This window comes from Bombus affinis, chromosome 13 (genome assembly GCF_024516045.1).
Source record: "Bombus affinis isolate iyBomAffi1 chromosome 13, iyBomAffi1.2, whole genome shotgun sequence".
NCBI classification, from domain to species: Eukaryota; Metazoa; Arthropoda; class Insecta; order Hymenoptera; family Apidae; genus Bombus; species Bombus affinis.
In genome coordinates this window covers 2646640-2674452 of record NC_066356.1, presented here as the reverse complement: position 1 = coordinate 2674452, position 27813 = coordinate 2646640, and the positions used below count along the sequence as shown (strand labels likewise).

The window sequence follows — 27813 nt, the reverse complement described above, 5'->3', positions numbered from 1 at the left end:
TTAATTATTAACATTCAATATTTAACCATCTCGCAAATTTTTCCTGTGACTAGCCCTCTTTAACGTTATGCAACCTGCAACTTATCTTTTATGTTCGAAGGTAATTTCATTGTTATGCATCTAATGGATATACTTGTATATTCGATGTCAGGCATAGTAAAAGGGAAAGTTGTATAAAACGAGATCGATGAAATCGAATATAATCTAGGAAAGCGTTATACATATATTTCACTTTCCTTCCTATCCCTCCTACCTTTGCTACTTCGTTCTGCTTATTGTCCTCCTTAATGAACCTTCGAGCATTCTCGAATTCCATCGTATCGTGTAATTCACAGTCTCAATTTTAATTATTCAGAATGATTACAGACGACAAATAAAGATGGGTCGGACGTATTATACAATTGCAAGAATTGCAAACATTTTATCCCTTATTGCGTTCCGTATTTCAACAATTGGCGAGTTTCGTAAAAATTTACAAATTTCTATATACCCTATTCATTTTATGTTGAAGTAATTACTTCAAGAAAAATTCTACACCTTTTTCTTTCGTATATCCGTGACATTGGAGACCGCTGTTACAAATAGAATAGAATTTAGTGAAAACAAATTTAAAATAAGAGGAAGTCCATATTATTGTGCCCTTGAATATAAATTTTGTTTTGGATTACAAGGTATAGAAACAAAAGAGCTATAAGTAGATTTTTATTGCTGTTTCTTGTAGCCTTCAGCTAGAGCTACACACCAAGGTTAACTTTTTGGTGATGTCCTTTGCTATAAATATATTAACGTGCTCTCTATCACACGTTCTTCTATTGTATTGTAACACTGAAAGAGCGAGGATCTGGATCAGCATACACTATACCTGTACTTATATCTATACTTATTTCAATATATTTTTCTATTACGAATTTATCCACTCGTTCTTCTATCAGTCAACCTCAACATTTTAGAAAAAAATTACTATTCCGCGTGTTGATAATCCGGCTGGATTCACGAAAATCTATAAACTCACTGTGTTTACTTTATACAAAAGATAGTATTAGTATATGTTTGGAGAATTTTCGAAGTTAGAAAAAAGCTGTGAAAAAACAAATATTTATATATTATATTTATATTTCGAGATACGTAGCAACATATTTTAAGAAACACGTCAAAATTGTCCATTTTGTCGCGCAATTTTATTTCCCTTTTTCTAGCAATTTAAACAGAAGCACCACGTTGAAGAAATTTTGGAGCAGTCTATCCAGACATTGTATTAACCAATTGAAACAGCTAGTGAGAAACTGCATTACTGAGAATTCTTCGCATGCTACGCTGTCGCGTTTATTGTTACTCGAAATGCACCTTCCACAATTCATAAATTTTCAAGAATCCCCTTGAAATAATGTTTTCCGGAAGCATCACTGCATTTACATCAGATTGCTAAAAAGACGACACTGTACGGACACTTTAACGACATTAACGACTTATAGGACTAAATGAGATCGTCCAAAAAGTACATTTCGATTCTTTAAATCCTATTCATCTCATATTGTACATAGTCCTGCCTTTTCTGTTTGCAACAAGAATAACTTTACAGGACGAGTAAGTTGAAACTAAAACGATATTACGGACAAGTTTTTACGGTAAGCTTTTTGCTCTAAAGTATTCTAGAAATAATAATCGAGGATATCGGAACTGGGACATTCTGTTTGTCAGACTTCTGAAGCGATAAATTTAGGTATATAAAATCGTTTCGAATCAACAGTTGAACCTTGTCGACGGATACAAAATCTTACTAGAATATTTAATATTTGCCAGCAAAAGTACACACAATTGAGAAATTTAATTTGTCTTATCTTTCATATTTTTTGATCCTCGTTATGGGAACAGAACCTGTTGTATATTTCCAAGCTATTATTTTCCAACGTTTTCAAGTAATAAGACAATATTCAGTTGCAACTACCTTCTCTGATATTATCTTCTCCTAAAGTAATATTCCCTGATATATTTTCTTAAAAACACATACATAGAAAACACTAGGCAACAACAACAACAAAAAAAAAGAGAATTTCCTAACGTTTTATGTACCACGTGTCGCGTTGAATCGTAAAATATCGTTGTGTACTTAGAAAAATTTTTTCTCCCTCTTAAGAAGTTTGGCATGTCCGAGCTAAGTACCTCGACTATAAAAACGCAAGCGGAAGATTAAAAAGAAACGGATACGTGCTGACCTATTTCCCATGGTGCGGTATCCCCTACCTGAAAACCGTCGTACGTCCAGGAGCCGAATTTCATCTCGCAGCGCTGATCATCAAAGGGGAACCACGTAATGTCTATCTTGCAAGTGCTTTTGAATATGCCGGGCGGTACGTATAAGCAGGTCCCATTGTTCTTCACGACGACGTTCGTCGGATAAGTGCCGTCGAAGCCTTCGTCTGCGCTGTAACCAACAGTCGTTATCGTTAAACGGGTTCCGATTAATGTTTCGAACAACGTTTAGCCCTCTCATTAAAATTTTGAAGCAGAAAAGTGTTACGCAAAAGAATTTGTTAATACTGATTACTTAAAACCTGTAATATGGAAATTTTGCTGATAATATTAATCAAATCGCGTAAAAAGATCATGGTGAAAAGTAAAAGATGAATATTTTAAACACGAATGAAGTTATAGATTTTAATGTAGTATACAAAGACAATCAAAGTTTTCGACTTAGCGTGATAGTCTGTTGAATTTATCGCAGTTGAAAGTCCCGTGAAATTATGGAGGTTATTGGATAAAAGTCGTGATTAATGATTCGCACGATATTAAAATTTGCACGTAGATTCGTAGACAACTATTTATTTATATACTTCAACATCTTTTCACTAGTGAAATGCAAAGCATAGGAAGAAGAGCCATTTTAACTCTTTTGTCTCTAGCGATCCTTTGCTCTCGGGGCAGGTGTTTCCTAAAATTAAAATATTGAATTACGCCGGATCTAGTTACCAATTCTGTTTCATTGTGCGATCGATTCATTCTATTTGTTGCAAGCTAAAGAACCCTGAATTCGTTACTTTGTTACTGACGTTAAAATCGCAATGACTAATACTTGTTATGATGTTCAAAAATGATATTTAATTACGACATTTGAAGTGCAAGCATTTCTCCGAGCACTTGCATAAAATCAAACATCAAAATTTTAATAAAGTTCAGGCAGCTATGTCAAATAATAAATTTAATTTAAGATCTCTTGTATTTAACAGGTATTATTCGCACGAAATCAAATGAAATTTTTATAAAATGCAGGTAAATGTAGGAAATAATAATTTCAGAGTCCTTCATGCAATTCTATTTATCAAAAGTTATAAGAACTTTTATTGCGCGTATATTTCATTGTTGAACAAGAATCGAGAGTAATTTAATTATCAGAATAGCAGCGTATCTGAAGAATCTTAATGAAACAGGTTGCACATTGAAATATTTAAAGCGAATTGACTTACTCAATCGCTGTCCATCACGTATTATAAATCAATGAATCTCCCAGCCTACTTGTTCTTCCATCTACGGTCAAAAATATAACAGTACGAGAGCGTCTGCCTTGAAACGGTATATATACATTGTAATTAGCAGACCGGCGTGTGATTTATTCGTCGTTTCTGTACGTAGTTATTGAACGCAATAAATTTATTGCCCATTTAGAAAGCACGGTCATCGAATGAAGACCGACACCCTTTCCTGGGAAAAAGTACGGGATGTTGCATGCAATTAAAAACTTAGTAAAGGTAGGATGTCGCGTGGTATCGGAAAAATGTTATTCGTCAATTAAATTAATTAATCTTGAACGCTCGAATACGAAAGAATTCACATATAAATAATAATTTTGAAATCATAAAGAATCATGGAGAAATATATTATCGTTCTGCTCTACGAGCAAAAAAGATACTTCAAACTTCGACAAATAACCTGAAATTTCAAATTTCTGAACGCAATAAATTCTGCTAGACTATCTATACTATATACTATTTTTAACTTTTTTGACCTACATATTTTGATACAATGTCAAGTTATTAAGCAGTAAATTATTATCGTTAGATTCGCAGTCACTACGGAATGAGTTAATTACAGAAAATTCCCTGTGTTCCGTTGTATCCCAATTGTAATAATATTGTGCCAATCTCGTCTAAAATTCTATATGAATTCGTTACTATTTTAAATCGATACTCTGCCATTTTCTGGAAACAGTTACATTTGTGCTTGATGTTTCGGTTTTAAGCGATACTCTGGATAGATAGAACCATGAAGCAAACTATGACGTTGATCTATCACTAAAATGATCTTCCACTAAAGCTTTTTCTTATGTTAATCTCCTCGATTCTTTCTATTTCCTTATTCGTATTGTTCAAGATACTTATAATAACATCCACGTTTGCTTGAAAACTAACTTAAAAAAATAATTAATACCCTGTTGTAATTATTATTGGAGAAATTATAGAACACGTGAAGATTTAGTTTCTTTGCATGAAGCTACAATTTATTAGATAAAGGAAGGGGAATAGAAATACTATTTTTTATTGATCTTTTAAGAAAATACAAGTCCATACGTCAGTGTACATAGTACGTAGATGCAACTAAAGTTCTTGTCAGGGTATCGTATGAGTCGAATTTTGGCAAATTCTCCTCGTCACTTTATAATTTAAAACTTCAAACCAAAACAATGATTAGGGAGCATTAAACTGAGAATCATCTAACTTGTAGGTTTGATTTCCTTCGCTCTTCCAACTTGCTTCATTTAACCACAATGGCAGCAAATCGGGAATTATTGGAAAGTCAGAGAAAAGATAGATTGCTCATTCGCTATCTTTCTGCATTTTACGCCCAGACCTCCCATTTCCTTCAAATGGTTTTCAACATAGTTGTATCCACAATGCCGAAAGTACATCGACATTTGATTGATCGAAACGTCCATAAAGATGATTGAAATATTTCTGAAAACGTGTTTGCGCTTAAATGAGATCAGATCCATAGAGTAAAAGGAATTCCAATCTTTAAAAGTAAAGATGCTTCTCATAAATTATTTTTTCTTGATGCAGTTACTCCGCCACTATTGGCCTTCTTTTTACTTCTTTTACTTTACCGATGTCTGTTGTAGTTGGCATCGAAAAGACTCATCACAAATAGAAGGCATCTGTTTAAGCGAACGAATTTCGACTTCCTAATTCTAAAGTAGTACACATGGCCAAGTTCGTCAGGACTTTTCATTTTTCACGCGACAGTAAACTCCGTCGATGAATGACAACTCTAAACTTAATCGCCCCGTTCTCATCGCTTAATCCATTCTCTCGTGATCCCGAAAATAGGCATTTCCTCAAAAGTCACGTAACATCCAAAAAAATACGCAAGCATCCCTGCCACTATTTATCCTCGTAATTGCGAGGAATTCGCACGGAAAATTTGTGTCTCCGCACCAGATGGATCTGCGAGAGTCGCTCGAGTACCGTTAATAAACATCGGGAAGCTCTTCGTTGAAGAAGCAACGCAGTGAACCGGTCGTTCTCAATTATTGTTTCTATACTCGACTCGAAGCCCTATGTCTAAGGACGCACAGCAAACAGGCAAATATGATTTTCAATGGGATGCATCGGGGCGATTCCACGGGGCACGGATATAAGGCGGGTGAATGGTATACATAATATACTCCCGCATCCAGGCGACTAAGGATTGGTTGGAAGCCAGCCAGTTGGCCGCAACCCAATCCGTTATTTCATTCTTTTTGAATCCACCCTCTGTACCACCTCGTACTCACTCTACTGCCTTGCCACACCCACTAACACGACTACCATCCTCTCAATCCCCATCATTCTGCCGTTTCACACCACACTGCACTCCCTGTGTGCTTGCACGCTTCTTTCCATCGCATGCTAAATTCGCATAAGCGGCCGTCTCCTTTGACAACGAAAATTAAATTCCCATCGGGAGCCCTCTGAGCCCCAATCTGAGGATGATAATGTGTATGCAGCCTGACGCAATGATATTTACGCGCCTCGACCGCGCTATGAATTAGTATTGATTTGCGTTTAAACCTAGTTCCTGTTAGATGTAACATTCGTTCCTGCAAACAGAGCGGCTCAAACCAGGTGTAAGTACCAATCCGCTCGGTAGGGGCGATTTTGAATTTTAATAGATCGACCTCTCAAACTGCCAGCCTGGTCGAGTGATGAATTCACTAGTGCGGGATAGATCAGCTTCCGGGATCAATTTGTATTTATTTAGGATAAGATGGGTTCGATGTAACATTAAATACGGCTAATTGTTAATCCTTTTGATCTTGCCAGTATCTATATACGTTAAGCAGAATCCATTAAACGGGCAGAGAAATGAATCTGAATGGAAGGAAAAATTAAGAAAATTTTAGAATCTGTACCGACAAGCTTAATCGGTAGGAGCTGAACAACGTAACTCGGGTGACATGCTTTGTATTAATTTTTCAGTTATTCAATCTGTCGATTTTCCGGGTATCGCAATTCCTGCCTGTATGACCCAATTAAAGATATGGCGCAAGAAGTGGTAGAAACAGTTCTCTTCCGATAGTTAATGTTTCGATTATTAGGTCAGTGGTGTCGATCGATAGAACCTTCGTCTTCGTTTTCATTTTTAACCGAACGTCCTCGATAAAATGCCGCAAATGATATTGGCATACATTAGAGAACATTAACAATTTACCACGATTTCATGCAACCACGACTACGCTCCGATAAAGTTCGACTACATTCGATACATTCCGGTGCTCTGGCTCTTGAAAGAAAAGGCAGAGGAAGAAAAGAGAGGAGAAGATTCATTTCATAAAGTTCGTCACGACTGTTCGTGCCAGCATCGTTTCGGCGATCGACAGCTATCGTTCGATACATATACATGCAAAATGCATGGATGCATCCCAGGGCCGTCTGTATTTGTACAAGCCAAGTCCGACCAGATAAATAGTTTCGGTTCATTGGCCTTCAAACCCTTTCCAACGACACTCGAACGGTCTCGTGTATTCGAGGTACACATAGGAGACTGGAAAATCGAAAGGCAAGAGAGATCGTGGTCTGGGTTATAGGTACGGATAGAAAAAGGGCCGACGCTGCACGGGGAGTTGCAATTGGGTTCTTTGTGTCGCGGCATTATTCGCGAGTTTTGCGATCGCCAAAAAAGACAGCTGTGCTCGTAAACGAAACAAGATTAAGTGGAAACGAGTGCAGTTACGCGGAACCCACCAGTGAATCGCATTTCGTTCCATTCATTTTGTGTGAATGAACTTCTCTCGTACAAAATAAGGATGAAACAGAGCCACTTGTGCTTCTTTTCTCGAATTAAATACCAGTTAAAACGATATCATGCAATGAATAAGTGCTGGCGAGGTAATTCAGAAACAGGATTTTTTAAATTACTATATTACCTTAATCGAAATCGACAATACAAAAGAGAGTTGCAAATACGGTACGTAGATAAAATGAAGAAAAGGAAAAAGTTGAAATTTGGAGTTCTTCTTAAAATTTTAACGGATTCAAGATAAAAGTAGACACGTAAACGATTGTAATAAAACATAGAAGACGAACGATATAAAAAAGGAATCCTTTGTCACATGTTAAAGTGAAAAATTCCTCAAGGCCACGTTTGAGAAACAAAATGTCAAATGCAATACGTTAAACAGTCGACCGAGTTTCGAAACGGTGGAATATTTGTGACGTTTGAAAATCGCTACGTTGGATTTCCCATTTCTCCCAAAGATCTTTGTCGTTGTAGAACATCATTGTGAATTAAATAGCTGTTTGCACCAAGACACCATTGTCGATCTGAAATTCTCTGGTGCAACTGAATCTGCAGATATAACTCCATTATTGCACGACATTTGGCAAAGCCACTACTACCAGATAATTCTCGAAAATGTTCTCGGATTCGCCGTATCTACTGAGATTTCTCAGTCGTACCGAATGAAAAGTCACTTTGTACCTTTAGCCAAACTACTTTCCTCTCGTGTTTCTACCTGCTACGTGCTTTGGTGAGGAAAGCCTTTCGATTTTCCTGATATTTCATTACGAGGATTCCGTCGACGTTTGCCTTTTTATAGCGAAGATAATAGAATTGTGTCGTTCGCGAAGAGCTTCATTTTGAAGAAACTGAAAGTACAAAATAAAAGTCGTCTCGATAAATTTACAGCGTGTTTCATTGCATTTACACGAGTTACCAGATCCGAGAATCGTTCCAAAAGAGATGTATCACAGTTTGAAGGGTACGAAGTTCATGAACAAACTGTTGCAACTTCCTCGACTAAAATAAGCTGAAAAGAGTGGAGCTTAGAGCGAAAGTGTTATCATGAAAGCTGATAGTAGATGATAAAGTGAGCACGTCCTTTCGAAACCGATATTCTTGAGATTTGTTCGACGTACGAAGTACCAAAATACCAAATTGAATGGCAATCTAAAATATTTGGTACATACATCGTCACTTGGTGGTGTACGGCTTTTGTGGTAAAATATTGTACATCGTTAAATTCTAAAAGTGGTCACATTAGAATTCTAAAAGTTTAACCACATTTTTCGACCTATCGGTCGACGAATATCATCTAACTGTTAAAAACAATATATTTTCAATATCTGTCTAAATACCCCTAGCTAATATCACGTAGGCAATAAGACGCGGAAGCCTCTCTCGAGGACCCGTGTCAGGCATCGGTGTTTGCGGCGGTCCGGGCGCCAATAATCCAAACATTCCCCGACATCGAACCATCGATGATCGGTTGGTTTTAGTCAGTCGCCGAGAAAACACCAAGAGGTCCAGACCCGTAACTTCGGTCGACTTCGTTACATTAAACACTTAAGTAAACGAACGCGACTTTTTTAAAGTTATTTAATCCTCTTCCTAAACAAAGTTTTCGTTTTAAATCGATCATACTTGAATTAAATTCCATAAAAAATTTTCAGGTTTACGGATGTATGTAATCTGAAAGCAATTTGGATACAATCGTAAATGGATAAATTAAAGAGGGGTGGGGATCGATTAAGCGTTCACGTTCATTCGAAACAAATACTACAAAGCTCGGTAGATGGATTATTTAATTTAAGTAGACAGATCGATCGTCTGTTTTACACGAAAGGTCAAGGTTCGAAACGACGATTTTCCAAGGAAGTAGAAGACCAATGGAAACGCTAACGCGTGTCTTATATATATCGATGAACAGCTTCTTGAATGAACTTCTTGGGAAGAACCTGCCAGTGTGAAAATGTATCGAGTCATGTGGGAATCACTTTGATTAAATACACGACGTTTCGAGGAGGTAAACGTAATAGTAATGTCTAAAGGAACAAGGACGTGGCAGCGGTCCTGTAATTGTCACCACAAGCTGTATACGATAATTTATGAGTAATACACAACAATATACAGAAATATCAACAATATATATATATAATGTATAGCACATTCACAATGCGCGCAATGAATTCCATCTGCTCGATTGTATCTGTGATATCCCTGGCACTGTTCATGCTTGAAAACAACTTAATCTTCGTCGAATGGAAAGGGATGAGAGTGGCAAACCGATGGATAGAGGTTGCTAGCATTCGGAATTATACGCTGCCGAATCGTACTTTCCGCCACTAACTACCGATATATTGTCCAACGTCCTGGAAACGATTTCTCAATACCTAATTACTGGAAAGTCATGCGGCCATGCCTAGCCAAACTGATTTAGGCCTCAATAAGCTGTACCCGCTGCGGTCGAAACCTGGCCTCTTTCCTTTGGATCTGGTTGGCTGCATTCCACTGAAAACGGTAATTGAAGTGCTCCTAAACATTGCCGTAACCCCGTGTGGCTAAGTGCTATTTACAGTTCGGCGCGCCTTGTCAGACGTTTGATGACAGGAAATTTATGGAAGCCTGAGGGAATCTCTAGTTTCGAGGACACCCAATGGAACAGAGAAATTTATGACAAGTCTAAGGTTTCCGTGTAAGACATTGTCATAATTGTGGCGAACTATAATGTGCGATGCTCGCTTATATTTCGATGCATGCAATAAAATTGGCATGTATATATATATGCATGTAATGTAATTATGTGGTGTGCAATGTAATCTTCAATAAAAGAATTTTTCATTTATAAAAATTTGTACATTCTACTGATGGACACGTAATGTTGCATTATAAAAAAATAGAAAGAAACGAAACGAAAAAAGCACATGCGACAGTGGTAAGTATGGAGTAAATAAAGGACTAGAACTTTAGATAGGAAGATGAAAGTCTTGGTTTACCACAGAACACGAAGAACCACCATGGCAGTTGACGATTAGTAGTCAAAGCAGAACGAAATTTCGGGCCATCTGTAGCAGAAATTTGGGTGACCGCATATCGATTAGCGCGGCAATCGAAACACTATAAAAGTTCAGACATCGAGGTACCAGAGGTTTGATGTTCATTACGTATCCGCAAACAGGACAGTAGGACAGTACGGTTAAAGGAAAAATCGGAGGACGAGGCCCAACATGGACCGAAGAGGGATCCAGGGGTAGGATTTAATCTGCTTTGGCTTGAATTTCAAAATACGCGATGGCTAATGCATATTGCCTTTGGCTTCGTTCCAAGTTTCCTATGCAGTCGAACCTCCAGCAGTAGTACTTTCCTTCCTCTTCTCGTTTCCCGTCTGATCTCTCGCTCTGTCTTCCTATACTACCAAACGATTCAACCCCACGATCTCTATCCTCGTCGCGAATGTAAACTCATTTTGTCATACATTAAGCGGGCGTATGCTGCTAACTCTTGACCTTTTCGTACCATCGTGACATTCTCGCGTTCCTTCAAACGATATTTATGCCATATTAATCGGATATCTCCTTTATATGCGCCTGCACACGAGTGTCATTCTGGACCGAACACTGTTTGTGACGGTGGCCTAATATCCAGTCGGTGACACCGGTCCGACCGATGTCGGAAGTCGGTCGTCCCAAATGAAATTCTACCCATAGATGTTCACTTGTTCACGGTTACTCCCTAGATCGCAAAGTTTGCATCAGTTTTAAACCTAATATAGATCATGTTCGATCTATCAGGTTCGACTTTCGAGAGGATGCGTATATTGGATATCGACAACTAGTTCGATGGATGTATATTAGTTTTCGAAAAATATTCTGTGCTCTCAGTTTTATGTTATATTTCGTAACTTTGCAAAAACTTTAAGATAAAACTGTGGTTTTTGCATATATAAGACTAAAAACAGCGGATTTTCTTCGATGCCTAACATCCTACACTGATAACGAATTAAGGGGTTCCACGTTTCAAAAAAAGCTACTTTGTTCTTTTTCTGTTTTTACGCTTCACGTAGTGCTATTTTTTTTAAATTAAAATGTGTTATCAAATCATTTTTAATCGTAACTTTCTGAGAACATTTGTATTTAAAAACTAAGCCTACAATGAATACAAATCGATAGTTCATCTATAGATAATTTTTTTATCGAATAGAATTTGATTTATAATTGGTTAATTGATTGCTGAGTGTGGAATAGTGATTATAGAGGTTGTGCAAAAATTCGATTAACAACGATTGAATTGTCCTACCGGAACAGCTGAAACAGTTTTAATGTGTTTAGGATCATTTGTTCCGACCGGAAAACGATCGGTAATAGTCTCATCAGAGAACATTCTCATCCGGAAAATGCTTGTGATTGCATTTTTGCACCCTATGTACTCTACATATACATCGCAGGAATATCGCAGGAATAATCCTCAATGGAATTTTATATTCTACTTCATCGCATAACGCCACTGAATTTGCTAAGAAATTTATTTAATTTCGATATTTTATGCTCCAAATAATGGCCCAAAAGTTCAAGTATATAGGAATGTTATATTGTTAGTTTGTGGGAAACAGTATGATTAACTCGTTTGTACTCACACGAAATCGGATATAATATCCCGTTTTACGTATTCGTTACTCACTACTTCTACGACACAACACAAGGATCTTCACTCGACAACGATAAATTCAACTCTGACTCTCTCAACTCCCGTTACGTTTTCCACGCTCACTTTTTCTCTAACATCCCTTGGTAACGCTCGCAACATTCTTTGACAACGTTAACATATCTTGACAACGCTAATAAATAACCACCCCTCACGCCACGTCCTTTCCTGATGTCACACTATCCCACAAGTATAAGAAACTAATTGAAAAAGACCATGCGGAATTAATCTGACTCAATTAACTTGGACATTAAAAAAATTTATCACGAAAGCTTCGCCCTGAATTGCATCTAAACCAATAAGCGTTCAGAGTATTTATTACAATATAAGAAGAGTATGACTGTTTTTTAAAGGATGCAAGAAATAAATCCCAAGAAATATATCCCTTGTAATAACTTCTTAATTACCTAGTCACAAAGTTTTTAATTTTCTTCAATGAATTAAAGCTTTTAATCCATTCGTCCGAAGATTAAAAGAAACTTTTCGCTGAATGTATGTTATTACCTCCCTATTTTATATCACGATTCTATTTCCTTGTTTAATACTCCAATTTTAGATAAATAGTGAGATTCTACTGTTATAAAAATCACGATTATGTTGATAAATCAATGTTCGATAAGACAGAAAACAGTAAGAATCTTTTACTGATCTATACAAATGAAAATTCATCATTGTGCGAAGATTATCCAACGGAATGAAACCCCTGAAGTCAATAAATCCCGTGACTCATTAATTTCTCTTTCTCTACTCGTGTTTACCAAAGTTGCCCGTGGCCTAATTAATGAATCTCGCACTGCTCTCTGAACACAAAAGACAGCATCGTCAAACATTGGATTTGCATTGGGTGGCAGAATGAAAGTAGAGCAAAAGTCGTCTAGCACTCGCTATGTGGGGTGCCAATTAACAGGATCAACGAATAATTGATTAACCAAGTTGGCTGTTATTTCATAAACTTCGCTATACGTGATATATTTTAATAAAAAATATGTTATAAATAGATATCCGTGAATTAATTTCCAACCCTATTGAGTTAATTTCCAAATGAATAACGATAGAGAATCTTTGAAAATGAATGCAATTTCGAAGCACGTTTCTCAAATATGATTTGCCGAGACGTGTTAGTTCGTGGCAGAAATGCAGGAACTATTTGCTTTGCCCTTAATCCCTGATGACTGAAGGAACGCAAATCTGTGTGCACGGATTGTACGACTTCCGATGCGCGAGCGCGAACGACGAAGAATAATTGAATCTAAAATAGCAAACAGTTAAGCGTAGTTAAATTAGAAAGACGTCCTAATAAATTTTCACAATTATCGCGAATGGCGACGAACATACAAATAAGAACAAAATTGCTATACTGTTATTCGGCTAAAACAGAAGAAATTACAACAGAGATAAATGGAATGAAAAAAAAGGCTCGTGTAAAGATCGAGGTTGGTAATTAATGGAAAGAGTATTTATGAAAATGCATAATTTCGAAACCGTTTCAAATATATGCGGGAAATATAGCGACGGTAAACACTCGTTTATTTGCTAGGCTGTGCACTCGTGAATTAAAAGTCATCGATCGAAAATGTTTATTCGAATGGAAATTAGATGGGACGCTATGCAAATATGCAAATAGTCTGTTTATATTAACCTACATTATGTCGTATGATGTAATTCATATAATCGAAATATCGTAAAAATTTTCATTTCCACGCGGCTACTGAAGATATTGTATCGCGACCAAAAATTAAATCTCTTTTGTTGAACACCTCGTATATATTGAACGATATGCCAGTTGGCTGACGATTTATTCAGCGAAATTACCAATGGCAGCAGATTCTAGAACCGCGAACGATAACGTACGTCTGCACGTGCGGCACGTATGCTCCGATCAGTAGTGTGCGGTAACCGTCGATTCCAACTAAAATACGCTGGCAAATTTGGTCACGTTACCCTGACTGAACAGTGACAATTTTATTTTCGTTTTGCTTATAAATTTGTCGCCGCGTCGCTTAAATGAAAATATCGATGTGTGAAGTAGAGTTATAGAGCGATACTTGAGCTACGTGAGCAAGCTGTTTTACTGCTTTCTTCTACAATGAAATTATGTTTCTGGTGCATCGAACGCATATTGACTAGAGGTACTGAACTTTCCTTGCATTTCTTTTAGCTAATTTATTAAATCGTAACATGCAAAATGTTCGCTGGTACTGTGATATAAAGGAGAGATGTTGCTAGAGCCCGGTGAAGTGGATAATATTTATAAAACCACAAACGATAAGTTACATGCTCACGTAAGTGTACCGTGAGCTGATGCTTTTCAATGGAACGAGGATTTATTGCAAATTGTGTTGCAAAAAATATCGTTTATTTTCCAGTTCCAGAGAAAATTACTTTGTGCTATTGTACTTGGCACACAGCGGGGGTAGCCTTCCCTGATATCTTTAATGACGCAATGACATAATTGACGATCATGCAGATTTAAATCTGCTTTAATTAATTACAGAGATAAACAGTGACGCTCTGCTACTGGTATGAAAAAATGTTTGCTAAAATATTGTAGCGGTTAATAAAATGAAATAAAAGATTATTAAAAATCTGAGAACACCCTAATTTAAAAATTAGGTTAAGGATATATGTTAATATACTATCAATCAAAAGTTAATAAACAGTACGATTTTTAGAGGTTTAGGCATGAATATAATAAGGTTTGCCTGTATGTTAAAAACTTGATCGTTCGACCTATCCTCGACTATACTACTCCGTCCGATACATCAAATTACTGTTCAGAAAATGCCACGAATACAGAACAAATGAACTCTGATAAAACTGACAGCATAGAAGTTAGTAACGGTAGTGGATAGCTGCTAGTTGCCAAAATGTTAAAATCGTTTCAAAAGGAAGCGTGGCACGCGGGATACGGAAACAATACAACGAAAAAGCATGAGAAAATCCGGCGACTGCGTAGAAAAGTAGTTTCGACGTGCGGTTACGATTCTCCTGGAAGCGAAGCTGGCTAGATCCGTTGCTTTTAATGCGCCTTAAACTAAACTTTTTGATTCGACAAATACAATGCCGACCCGAAGCCGATACATTACCTACTTAAAAATAATAGGGGCCGCAAGCGTTTTCCGACAATATATTTCCGTGCGGGGGGAGATACTTTTCCTGATTCCCTTTAAACGGTGGCGGTGGCTTTGTTTTTAATGCGACTGACCCACTTGGCCCAACGTCCCACTTTTGCCCCACATACCAGCCACCACGAACTTCTGATAGTTCAGAATCTAGATCGTTCTTAGCGGATTGACTGTCTCGATAAACTTTTTTTTTTCTCCTTCCCTGACGCGTTTTTCCGACAGATTCGAGGTGAAAAAGTCGCGTAAAAGAGGGGATAAACTGTCGTGTCACCGTTTACTTTACGAAATTTGTGATTTTTATTTCGAAAGCGCGTTTGATCCATCGAGGGTAAACGTTGAACTAGCGCAATATTTTCCGTTCAGTCAACTTTAATTACTAAAAATTGCTTTTTGACGTTACGATTATGAAAATGAGTTTCAACAATTTAGAAGAAGTAAGATATTTTCTTTTCCCTCTTGTTTCTCTAATTTTGTCAGTTTGATTGTTTAACAATTTCTTAATTACGTATTGATCGGGCCTTTATTAATTTCGCGATCTAATGACGAGCATTGTTCGCAGTAAGTCGGTAGAAACAACTCTGCTATTCATCGCAAACAAAACTATAAGAGAGAACATTTCATCCCATTTCCCTCGCTCAACCAGTTTCTTCTAATATATCTATTCCAGATTCAGTGTCGCGCACAGAAGTACAACGTAATAGACGAGAACGTCTAGTTTAGTTGTTGGTTGGGTGAAAAGTGGAACACACGAGAAACGAGACGTGACGAAGCGACAAAGCCGCTAATTGATCGATCCTCAACGCGATTCAACCGTGCATCATCTTCGAGAGTGACCTCACGATCGGCATTGGAATTACAAGCGCACCAAGATTAATATTGGTCTCTGCGTTTGAGGCCAATTGTACCAGCGGAAGTTGGCCAGCAACCATTCACTTTAAATGTATGGCGTCTACCACTACCCATTCCGTTCGAAATGTATTGTTAAATATCGCTCTGAAATTAATAGTTTTGTGCGGTAAACGACACCGGCATTTCCAAATAAACTCTGTCGCGTTGAAATGCATGTTACAACTATTGTAAATACGTAATATATTCATTAGCGTGGTTTCGGTGTAAAGGCTGGTTCAAATTCATGAAAAAACATAACATTAACGATAAATGTTCCTCTGCTTTCGACAAATTTCATTATCGCTTGAAAATTTGTAATTATTCACTAGTTTCTATTCTGTTGTTATAGTTTTCGTTGTAAATTAATGAAAAATTTATGACTACTGCGTAAATAACTTTGGAAACACCTGTAATTTTTTTTCTGGTATCATAAAAATTGTCGGAGTTAATTGAGTGAAGAGTTCAAAAATTCGAAATTATCCAAAAGGGCATCTTTGAGGGATCTTTCTTGTTTTCTCCAAGATTTCAGGCAGTATGTAACTCTTTTTCAAAGGATTTTTCAACGGAGTAAAGTAAAAATTTCCTGCAATTAGGTAGAATATGTTCCTTACGTGTGGTCAATTAAAGCGATGCCGTATACCGAATTTCATAGGTTTTGCGGAACATTTAATAGATCGACGACATCGACAATGCTTTCTAAAAATGAAACTAACCTGGCGCGATATTACGTAGACACCAGTTTAATATCGGTTCTGCTGTAGAAACGTAATTATGTGTTGAGAACTCCTAAACATGTGGTAGCGCGTTAAATAATGCACAGAAAATAGTGGAATGTCCACATCGATGCAATTAAAGCTGCATTCGTAGTAATGAAGGCGATTAACAATTATTGCCATGTTACTATGGTCAGTTAGTAATGGCATGTCCTGTAGGTAATCATAACATAGCTTGCTGCTGATCATTAATTTGTGTTCACTAATGTCGTTAAATTGAAAAATTTCATTGAAACCTTTATAAAATAATTCCGGGTTGTTTTTTTCAACGACCGTATGTATTTAATATCTAGCAATAAGACTAATATCTATTTGAACTCAGCATCTGACAGAAGATCATAACAAACAATCTTTCAATATCGTTAAATACATAACAGAATATCTCAATGAACAAGAACGCTATGAACTTCCCGAACAATCCAATATCTGTCACGATCGTTTATCAAATGAGACATCAAATAATATTTCAACGTCAAAATTAATGTTTCAATCCAGAGACCATATCACTTCGTTATCGTGCTATACTTAAAAAAGTTAATCCTGTAACCGAGCTTAAGAAGACGATTTATTTGCAACGAAGCTTTTTCAATTTTGTCATGTATATTGGACGTTGGATTAACAACCGGGCAAACCGATCGATTAGTTAATCTATTGACACATTACAGAATTCTATCGTAATTCTATATTCATGCTACGTAAGATCAATTACGAAAACATGCTTACATAATCAATATTTCCAGTTTACATATACTAATAGCATACCGGTAACATACAGTGTAGCCCTTTCAATATGGTAAGAAATTTGGCGTAAGTATCAGCACGTAACGTGTGTATGCAAAATATCATTGACTTTACGTGGAGGAGAAACGTAATCGTTTCTGGGTCAAATGAAAGAGGAATTGACATACAGGAATCGTTGAATCGTTTTTATCGAGTTTACTAAAATTTTTGGTAGACGGCTAGAAATTGCGAGCACAGAGGCTGACAATAATATTTCGCGAGGGGAACGATATTTTTTTGGAAAACTTAATTGTCTGGAAATTCTACACAAGTATTCAACATATCTCGTCTAATGGTTTCGTGACTGGTTTATTTTTTAACAAATCTTAACAATATATATTATGCGTTTTTGTTTAAAAGCAAAGCTCTTGTAAATAATAACGATCATTATTTAAGAAGAATCTGCCAAAGATTCTATTTCATTAGTTATTGTATAGAAAAGTATTCAAGTAGAATATTTTTGATGTCAATCTCAGACATGATGAAAATTGAATGACAGAACAGAATTCTTATTCCGTTGAATTGAAGTGACCGGAAATAATATTTCTTTTATTTTATTCACTTCGCTCATTCATGAAACCAATTTATTGGTTTATTGAAAAATCAATGAATACAGTAATATTTTATTATAATCATTTCATGAATATGCGTATATCATGTTTGTATATTTTAACATAAAAATAAGAAAAACTTACGTAAGGTCCACGAAAGAAATTGCCCAAACTATTGTTAGTTATGAGCATGCACGATATAAAGTAGATTGTTTCATGAATATTAAACAGATGAAGGCAGCGTTAAATTACCTGTTATACATGAGAACGTCAGGCTTCCAAAGTCTATGTGGTGGAATCCTGAGGTCTCTCACTCCCCCGTAATCCGACGTATTCCATCTCATGTTCACATCGTTCCATTCCTGTAATTGAAAAATTTTATTTTAAAACATCCCTTGAAAATTTTCAATTAAGTCGAACCACTGATTTCATATAATCTACTGTTCGACCCTTCACTTAATCATTAGTTTACATTATTGATCCTATAAGTAGGATATATGTATACCTCGATATTTTTACTAAATTAATTTTTACTTTTAGATTCGCTCACTTTTTAATTTGGTTCAAAAAGGTACGAAATTAATTTACACGTAAAATGTATCGCAGTAAAATTTGTTTTCTCTCCTTAAGTTATTATTAAATTATTATTTTGTTAAATTTCACACGAAGCAAAAGTTCGATACTTTATTGCATTTCAGATTTTTTTGTAATATTAAAGGAAACATGAAAAAACGCCGAAATGTTACGTAAAATGCATTTTAAAAATGCAGGTGCCTACTACTCGTAACTTCGTTTAACAGTTTAGTAACTTGCTCTCTTCGCATAGACCATGCACTGTCAATTCTACGGTGCTAATATCTTTCACGGCAGAGTTTTCGTGGAAACTTTCTAGACTTTCGCTTAGAGTTAGCTTAACTTTGCGGAAAATACGAGGCGATTTGGTAAATTGCAAACTTTTGGCGGGATTCTTCATTTTGCTATTTCCAATTTTCCTTGGCCAAGACAAGTAAAGATGCAAAGAACTAATCGATAGGGCTAGCAATATACTTTTCCATACATTATGATATTTTAGTAATAGTATATATATATGCACACTGACGCCTTCATGTACTTTAGATTCTATTTTAGATTTCTATTTTAGATTCTAGATTTGTCAATTTTCTTTCATAATCTACCATTTTTCGGAATAGTATAGGCTGATTTATAATTTTTATAAAACATACTAATCTAATAAAATACCATTCCGTACAAAATGAACATCCCCTTCCCTTCTAAAATGTTTATTCCGATTAGTAATGATAAATGGTTATATGTATTTCAAATTGAACCATTCTTTGTCATTTACAGATACGTATTTTTCGCGAATAATTAAATATTCCGAATCGCGTATAATTAAACGAAAAAATCAAACGTGAAATAATTAAAGCGTATTAGGGTAAGGGTATTAAAGCGAAAGGAGATATCGTCGTTAATATGATGAACATGGAGTAAGGAACGAATGGATGAATTCTAACGGTGAGTAGAGTCGTCACTCGTCGAATACTTGTCCACAGGAATGCTCGATCTGTTTCGTGTAGGCCATTAGATTCACACCCATTAGTCACCAACTCCCGATTGATTAGCCACTGATGGAGTACACTGGCGGATAATTAATAATGGCTACTGTGTCCGATGGTTTACGTGGCACGCATAGGTCGTTTATTATATATCCATTTCTACGCACGGATGTGAAAGCTCGACATACAGAATCAGCCTCTTGTTTGTTATAATGAAACTGGTTCATAACTCACCAGACCAGCATAAAATTTCCCTTTGCGCTCAGATTTTGAGGTCTCTACATGATACGAATGAAGGGAAGTAATCAAATATGGCAATAATGAAGTACAAGATGATTCGCGCAAAAATTGTATTGTTCAAATGATCGAATAATATTTAGATCTGAAATAAAAGCAGCTTATAATAAATATATACACATGATATCAAAAATTCATTATACGTTTAAGAGATAATACTATCCTCATCGTACAATATCTGTCCTAATAATATTTTCACGTCTCATTCAGTTTATAAGACAATATTGAGAGTCAATATTGCTTTCTCTTAGAAAGGATCCGTTACTTACGGTAGATATTACAAAGCACTGTATTCGCTATTCGTGAGAAAACTGAAGAGACTCGTTCCTTTAAAAAGAGACGAATGCTGGCAATCTCGTCGCATGGTTGGCATACAACGAAAATACATTTTCTAAGAGCGTCAGTATTCTACGACAATAGGAATAGAAGAGGTAATCGAATAAAAGATCGCGAAACAAAAACTGGAAAGAGTTTCCCTAAAATGATTCTTGATGCACTCAACGTTAAGTGAGAAATCTACCTATTCTCCAGCCTAGTCTGAACATTTTTTTAGTTTTGAAGTTAAGCAATCTATCTCACCAACTGAAATTTTCTTCGACAAACTAATCAATCTCTCCAAATTCAACTTATTTCGATTTCAACCCAGATCATTTGTACAAATTTCGTGATTTTGCCGTGTATCAAAAACTCATATTGCTATAACTATTTATAAGATTGAAATCTTATATTAAGTATCCATTTGAATGCCTTAAATTTTTTACCCACCTCGTATCAAAAAATATTTATTTCGTACACAATACATATGTATTTCAATGGAAGAAAAGAAATTCTTCGTATGTTACAACCTAACATATATACAGAATATATATATATATATATATATATATAGATACGATATATATATAGATATGATAATATAGATACGATATATTCGTAATATAGATTCGTATATATATTCGTATATATATTCGTCTCTTGGCGAAGGATATCATATATTTATATATATATATGTAGTATCGTGGGCAAAAAAGCCTAAGATATCGGCCGAACCATAAACAATGTCGCGAAAGCCGCGGCATCGTCGGGTCCATCAATGTGTCGTCGGTCCTTTCAAGTGAATAGTTTTGTGGAAAAGGTTTGCGTGACCCTGGCCACGGGCGTTTGCGGAACACGTGCGTGATGGGGCGGGAGAAGACAAAGGGATGCTAAAGACAGTGTTAGTCAGTTGAGAAGTCGTACAGCGTTAGTTGAGAAGCGAGAGTGAGCGAGTGCAGAAGCTGGAGAGTGTGAATCGGGAAGTCGAGAGCCGAGTATGATAATAAAACGTGCGACGATATTGTAATCAGTTCGTTGTTTTGAATATTATTTGTTAAACCAAAACATCATTACTTGTCCTTCCTCTAAGACTATATATAAATATATATATAAAAGAGAAGTATGCCAAGATGGATACATTAAATAAATCATTCGTTCATGGAAAAATTTCAAGCGAGGAAAACACAACACATGTTATACCAAACATTATATTATCATATAAAGTTTCGTCTCTTGGCGAAGGATATCATACATTTTCCTTACAACGTTCCATAAAATACCATTTCATTGGTCCACATATCACTGATATTTGCAGACAATTCCGTATGTAAATTCTATAGCGAAGATAAGAAAAGGAGGGAAAATTCAAAATGCACGTGCCACGAATTAAGCGATATAAATGCAGCGACGCACACGCAAATGTCGAGTTTAATGATTTCCATGTCCAATTCTCTCGAAGAATAATTCCCGAATTTGCCCCAATTTTCCCTCTTTTGGAAGTGCAGCACGATTCCCGCCCTTGCAATATCCATAAACATAAAACTGAGTCGTCTCTTGGATTCAAATCGCATCATGACTGTTTTCTACTGTTTTATATTCGTTTCACTGTCAATCGGTCTCCGAGCCGGCAACCTAATTAAAATGCTTGACCGACTTTGATCGAATGTACCGAATTCGCCATAGGAAGAGCGAAAAACAAGTTAATAGTACCCGTAAGATTCCATTTAATGTAATCGTAATTTGACCAAACCGTACAGAGTGGAAATCGTCGAAAAACCTTTGACTTCTGAGGACGAATCGTAAATTCCACCTTCGGATTTTCATCTCGCCTTCTTCCTTTCTCTCGATCGCGACACAGATTCCGTTGTTGACATTACACGAAAATCTTCTAGAGGATTCAACAGCACGTCCGCGCTAAATTTGTCGAGCGGGGAATCTTGACAATTTCAATTATCGCTCCTTCGAATCCGGACTATTCCGATCGCTGTCCCGTTGGTACGCGAATGCGATCAACAGATTTGTCAGAGGACCTGATCTACGACGTCACATCGGTATACCGCTTTGTCTTCCGTTTTGCTTTTGTCTTCTTCCCTGGAAAGTTTGTGCAATAGGTCAAGAAGACTGCACGTTAATGCATTTGCTGCTACTAAAACACGGCTATCCTATTCCTGAAACTGCGATTTTCTTTTATTAGAAATATGTCAAAGTTATTACTTATGGAGAAGTATGTAAAAGACAAGTTCACTGAGCAAAAGGCAATGGATTTTCTACCTCCAGGATAGGTCTTTCTTCGAAGCATGTATCATTGAATAATGAATACTTGATAAATACCGCACCCAGGAAGCTTACAGAATGTATTAATGCTAATATACTACGGCTATTAATAATAACAGCCGCTCGTGTGACATGCACTAGCAGATAAATTGTGCTAAAAATTCGGCGAAAATCTTCGAGTCTCCAGAAGAGTCGTACATAGTTAAAATTCACGGGACATTAAGCGTTCCTTCCTTCTAATTTGTGTAACGTTGTGCTCTTTCTGCAATTCCTTCGAATTCGCGATCTTAAAGCCCGCCGCCGTTCCTAGCACCAATAAAAGTTGAACTATTCAACGAACTGTAACTAACTAGCTGTACTATATTTTCACTTGATTTAACTTCTGGCCGATTAGTAGCTTGTGCACGCTGGTTGTCTTCCAAACTCGTCGATCGAAGACTGACCAAAACTTGACTTAGACTCTTAGCGATTGCACGTGCAGGCTACAGAAGTCGAACCGACTACTAATGGCTCTTTCGATCTTCTATGATGAGAAACGTTAAACGATGTTAACGAATACATTGAGCGAATCGCGAATCGAAGGCAGAAACCGCTTAAAACCTTTGCTAGCTTTAAGATTTGAACGTTTGATGGGGCGTTTCGAGTATAAACTCGCAAGGCTGATTATTCGGATTCACCCTTGGAATTGGGGCAGCAGTTTCAAACTATCCGAGAAGTTCATTTAAAGTGCTGCGGGCAGGATTCTTTTGCATTTTTCACGGAGTATAAAGATACTACCTTTTCTGAATTACCTTCGAAAGCATTAACTGTTTAACGGTACGGTCTATTTCTTGCTGATGTATAAAAAAAAATCTCTGGAACATTCCGAATTTCGTTTTACCGTCTTTTAAATAGTTTTTAAGATTTCTTTTTTTCTCCCCTCTCTCCACTTTTCTTTTTTTATTTTTGTTGCTTCTCTTATTTTAAGTACTGCGGGATGTTAAAACCATAATTTACAACATCTGAGGATATTAAATGAAGATAAAATGTCCTGAGAATTTCGTTGCGCAGTCTCTTCAGAAAGAAACCGGATCGCTGGTTTCGCAACTAATTTTAAGTCTCCATTCTCTTCGCTGAAGGACGTAATTAGAGCGTTTCCCAAAGTTCGTCCAAACGCGAAGAGTAGAGAGCGGCTGAACAGATGATGAGAAGATTATGTTGGAATATAAAGTCGTTAAGATACTTCAGACCTTTCTTCGCTTCTGATTGGATTTCTTCTATAAAATTTATGAAATCTATGTATTCTGATTCCATGGCGCAAAGACTACGTCAACAATGACCATATCAATTTATTCAAACTTGTAATTTGTAATATTCCATAAAAATAATCGTAATAAAAATAATTAAATCATAATTAAAAATAATTTTAAGTAAATTGATTATTTTCTCGACCTCGAAGATTCTGCGTTACTCTGAAAATGCTTGTCCCGGAAATACATATCGTCGGTTTCACAGACATACTTCACTTTCCTCGGATGAGTGACCTAATTAAACCATGCCACCAAGTTCATCACAAGACGCATGGGATTGAATCGAGGGTGGTAACGAAGATGGAAAAAAAGATACCATCGGTAGATCGAAAGAGATCATCGAGGGAAAAAGAATGTGCGAAAGCTAATTGATTCTACTCGCCTTTGTTCAAGATACGGATATTTTAAAGCTATTATGAATGTTCGTTGCCTCATTGTAAATGTTTCTATCCTTTATCATTGTTATCATTACCCGTATATGAAACAGAAATAAAAGATTATCTAACGAATAAAGCGATTCTTAATGAGCTGATTAATATTTCCCAATTTCTGGAGCATGTTAAATACAACAATCTACGTGATACAACCGTTTCGATATGTATAATCGTTCATGAAAATGATCGTTTAATCATCGGTTCTTGATAATGTACATATGCATCGCCTATCGGTTTAATTGTGCTTTACAAGCTGATGCATACACACCATTGATCGTGTAGTATCGAAAATGTAACGGCCAATGCATAATTTTGTTTTTCCCCAAAATGAAATCCATCGTAACTGAAAAGCATCGAACTCTATTTTATTAATGCAAACAAGGGACGCGTGATTCAGTCGTTTTTTCATTGAAGCTCAATTAAACCGCCACGAGCTGAAAAATCTGTTCATTGTTATCTCGAGAACAAGTCGATGAAGCTACGTAACCGTCTCGATGAGATGAAAAAGATCAAAAGATAAGAGATAAAGCTAGGTATGGATAAACAATCATAATACATACATACATACATTTTCTGAGAAATTTGTATCATCAGATTGTAAAATACTCCCGAATAAAGATCTTCGAATAATAGCTACGTAATTATTGAGTAATAACTTTACTTCTGCACTTCTTTCATTTATTTTATTACTTATTTTGTTACTTCGCAGTAACAAAATATGTTTCCATCTCTGTAACGGTGCAATGTTTAATATGTATGGTAGTACTCTTTGAAAATTCATATCCCGTTGATAATCACGTATCATTGTTTAACATCATGCTTTGAAACGCGTGTATTTTTCAGCTGGCTTATTCTGTTCTACTAATGGCAACATACTTTTTAGGACTTCATCATTTATATAGTAAAACTTTATTTCGTTTTATTACTTTTATACGTAGCAAGCAATATTCTTGTATATACATATCTTTGGAAGGAAATATTTTATGTTTAAGTTTCCATACTACTTTAAAATTTTATGTAACCCGTAGCGAATCTAATTCCATATTAAAGCAGTGAATAATTCTACATAATAACATTTAAAAATACAAAATACATTCTTTTCACATTCGATGCAATCCGTGTTTTTAGTTTCTTAGTATAATTTTGTTTTCACAGCAATTTTACTTCGCTATTTTGATTATATATTCATTTATTATTTATTGATTTATTTTATTCATTTGATTATATATATTCATTTAATTTTAATACCAAAAAATATGATTAATGAAACTTATTTTATTCCTAATTTTACGTTTTCGTGTCTTAAAGAATTAATTTAGTTTGCCAAATAATTTTCTCGAGCAATTTTCGACAGCGCATTTCTTAATTTCATTGTGTCAAAATCGATATACAGAAGTTGCGAACGGCGCTGGATTAGAACTTGATGTAAACGATTGAACATACTTACGAACTCAGGAAAGGAGCATGAAAGAGAAGAAGAGCTGAAGGAATTCCACGACTAAAACAATCATGCTTTCGACACATGTACTAGGGCAAACATACCACTCGTGCATCTAATTTTCTACTTTTAAAATCTGCAAGAGTATATTTTTGTAAATGTTTAAGCTAGAACTAGTTTTGAAATCTAGAGAGTATGAAATTTTTACTTCTAATTCTTGCTTTCATGTAAATTTGATCAATCTTTTAGCAGGTATTACAAACTTATTGTTAGTAGATATACAAAAACATGCGTAAGAATATTTTTAATTTGTATGGTGTATTCCCCTCTATATGTTAGCAACCTGTGCAATTTCTACCATGTTTGTACATGTGTGGTACATAAAGAGAAAAAGGAAAAGAAAAATAGCGATTCATAAAACCGCTGAGTAACTTGGGACCAATGTAAGGCACGTCAAGGTGAAATTGAGCTTGGCACGTAGAGATGGGTTGTTTCGCACCCCAAGTTTACATCTTTCACGGTTTCGTATCTTGACGAATACCTGGCGAATTTTCTTGAGTCAAACAGAATTCATTGAGCGTCCTTCCGGTATTACTTCTTGCGGTAGAACATCGAAGATTGTTAAGCGATAAACTAATATCGCACATGCAAATTGGACGTCAATTGAAATAGTGACTCGATCGTTTCTTGCATTTAGCGTAATTACGATACGATTGAATTTGAAAAAAGCAAATATGGAGATGAAGTAATAAATACTACGCGTTAATTATTGAAATTTTGTAAAATTTATACAGATATAGTTGGTTTATCTCTGAGCAGAAAGCCGGAGATATTGGCAAATCTAAAAAATTTTAGGGTAAGTTGTCAAATAGGATGATGACGATAAATGACCAATTGCTAAGAGTCGCTGGCTTACACAAATTTCGTGGCAGAGAGCATGAAATTTTTAGAAATGACTGGTCACAGAGGAGCCGAATTGCGTGAATTTACGGCAAATAGGGTGAAATTTTGCACCTTCCGTTTACAATACATCACTGGCTTTTGATCAGGGACCACGAACTCATGGCGTAACTCAATTCTCGTTGAGAGCTAGTTAATACACTCTCGATTGCTTGTATGACCTGAATTTACCCCAAGTGACACCCTATATGTATAAGGAATATTTGCTCGCTTCTCTGCGGATGCCAAACGGTTTGCAGGAAACATGCTTCTCTCTGAATAAATATCAGTAATATTAGCACGCTTGGTATTTCGCGTATGTACCTAACTCATGAATCTTTACGTTTTTCTGATTTTCTAATAAAATTTTCGACTTGTGCCCGGTTGGATAAAAATGTAATATTTTAATTTGTTTATAAGATAATATTATTAATACGTTATTATATAGATCAAAGTATCATTTTATAACATGACTGATTTTGAATTTGATTTTCTTAAAAGCTTTTTCAATATACATGCTTTTCATAAGAGTTAAATGAGTTTTTGCTTAATAGCATCCTCCCAAATGTAATAAGATGTATCAATCGAATATAAAAAGGAGGAATCCTAAAAATAGAAAGAAAAAATAAAAAAATAAAAAAGGTGCAAGATTCACGCACCCTATTGAGATTCTATTAAAATTAAAAGAAATTATAATAATGATTGAGATTTATAATTAAAATTACTATAGAAGCAACCGTGAAAGAAAAAAAAAATCATAAGAATAATCGTATGAGAAAATTGCAGATAATCGCGTCCGAAATCTTGATCGATGAAAGACTATGTTTCGCAGTAATGCAATTGGGTTTAATTTAACTTTCATTTAAACGAAATTCTAAGGATGAAACTTTCTGGAACTTATCTTTGATCTCCATTTACTGATAATCCTTTTAAAAGTGGATCTCTCTAAATCAAGAAAATCACTCACACTACATAGCAACGATGCACCAATGATCTTGACCTTATATTAACCGCATCTATAAACTTTAATTAATGTTACACATGGCAGAAGATTATACTGAAATTTTTGCGAAGTGTTTCTTATTATTCATCAATGAACTAATAAAATAAATTTTCATCGTGTATTTTAAAACAGCTTCTCTAATATCAAATTTTTGAAGTTTCTAAAGATACCAATTACAATACATAGGGTAACATCCGAATGA

The 27813-nt window shown here is 35.8% G+C and overlaps 1 protein-coding gene across 3 annotated transcripts in view; it reads right to left on the bottom strand.

The window, feature by feature from the left end:
* The window catches only part of LOC126923294 (neuronal acetylcholine receptor subunit alpha-7-like), a 178420-nt gene that overhangs the window by 23057 nt on the left and 127550 nt on the right, over positions 1 to 27813 (bottom strand). For all 3 annotated transcript variants that reach the window (XM_050736616.1, XM_050736614.1, XM_050736615.1), the window contains 2 exons: positions 18319 to 18428; positions 2242 to 2422 (listed from right to left, as the gene is read on the bottom strand). In XM_050736616.1, the coding sequence (XP_050592573.1) occupies positions 2242 to 2422; positions 18319 to 18410 (273 nt within the window). In that variant the 5' untranslated portion in view covers positions 18411 to 18428. The remainder of the gene's footprint in view (positions 1 to 2241; positions 2423 to 18318; positions 18429 to 27813) is intronic.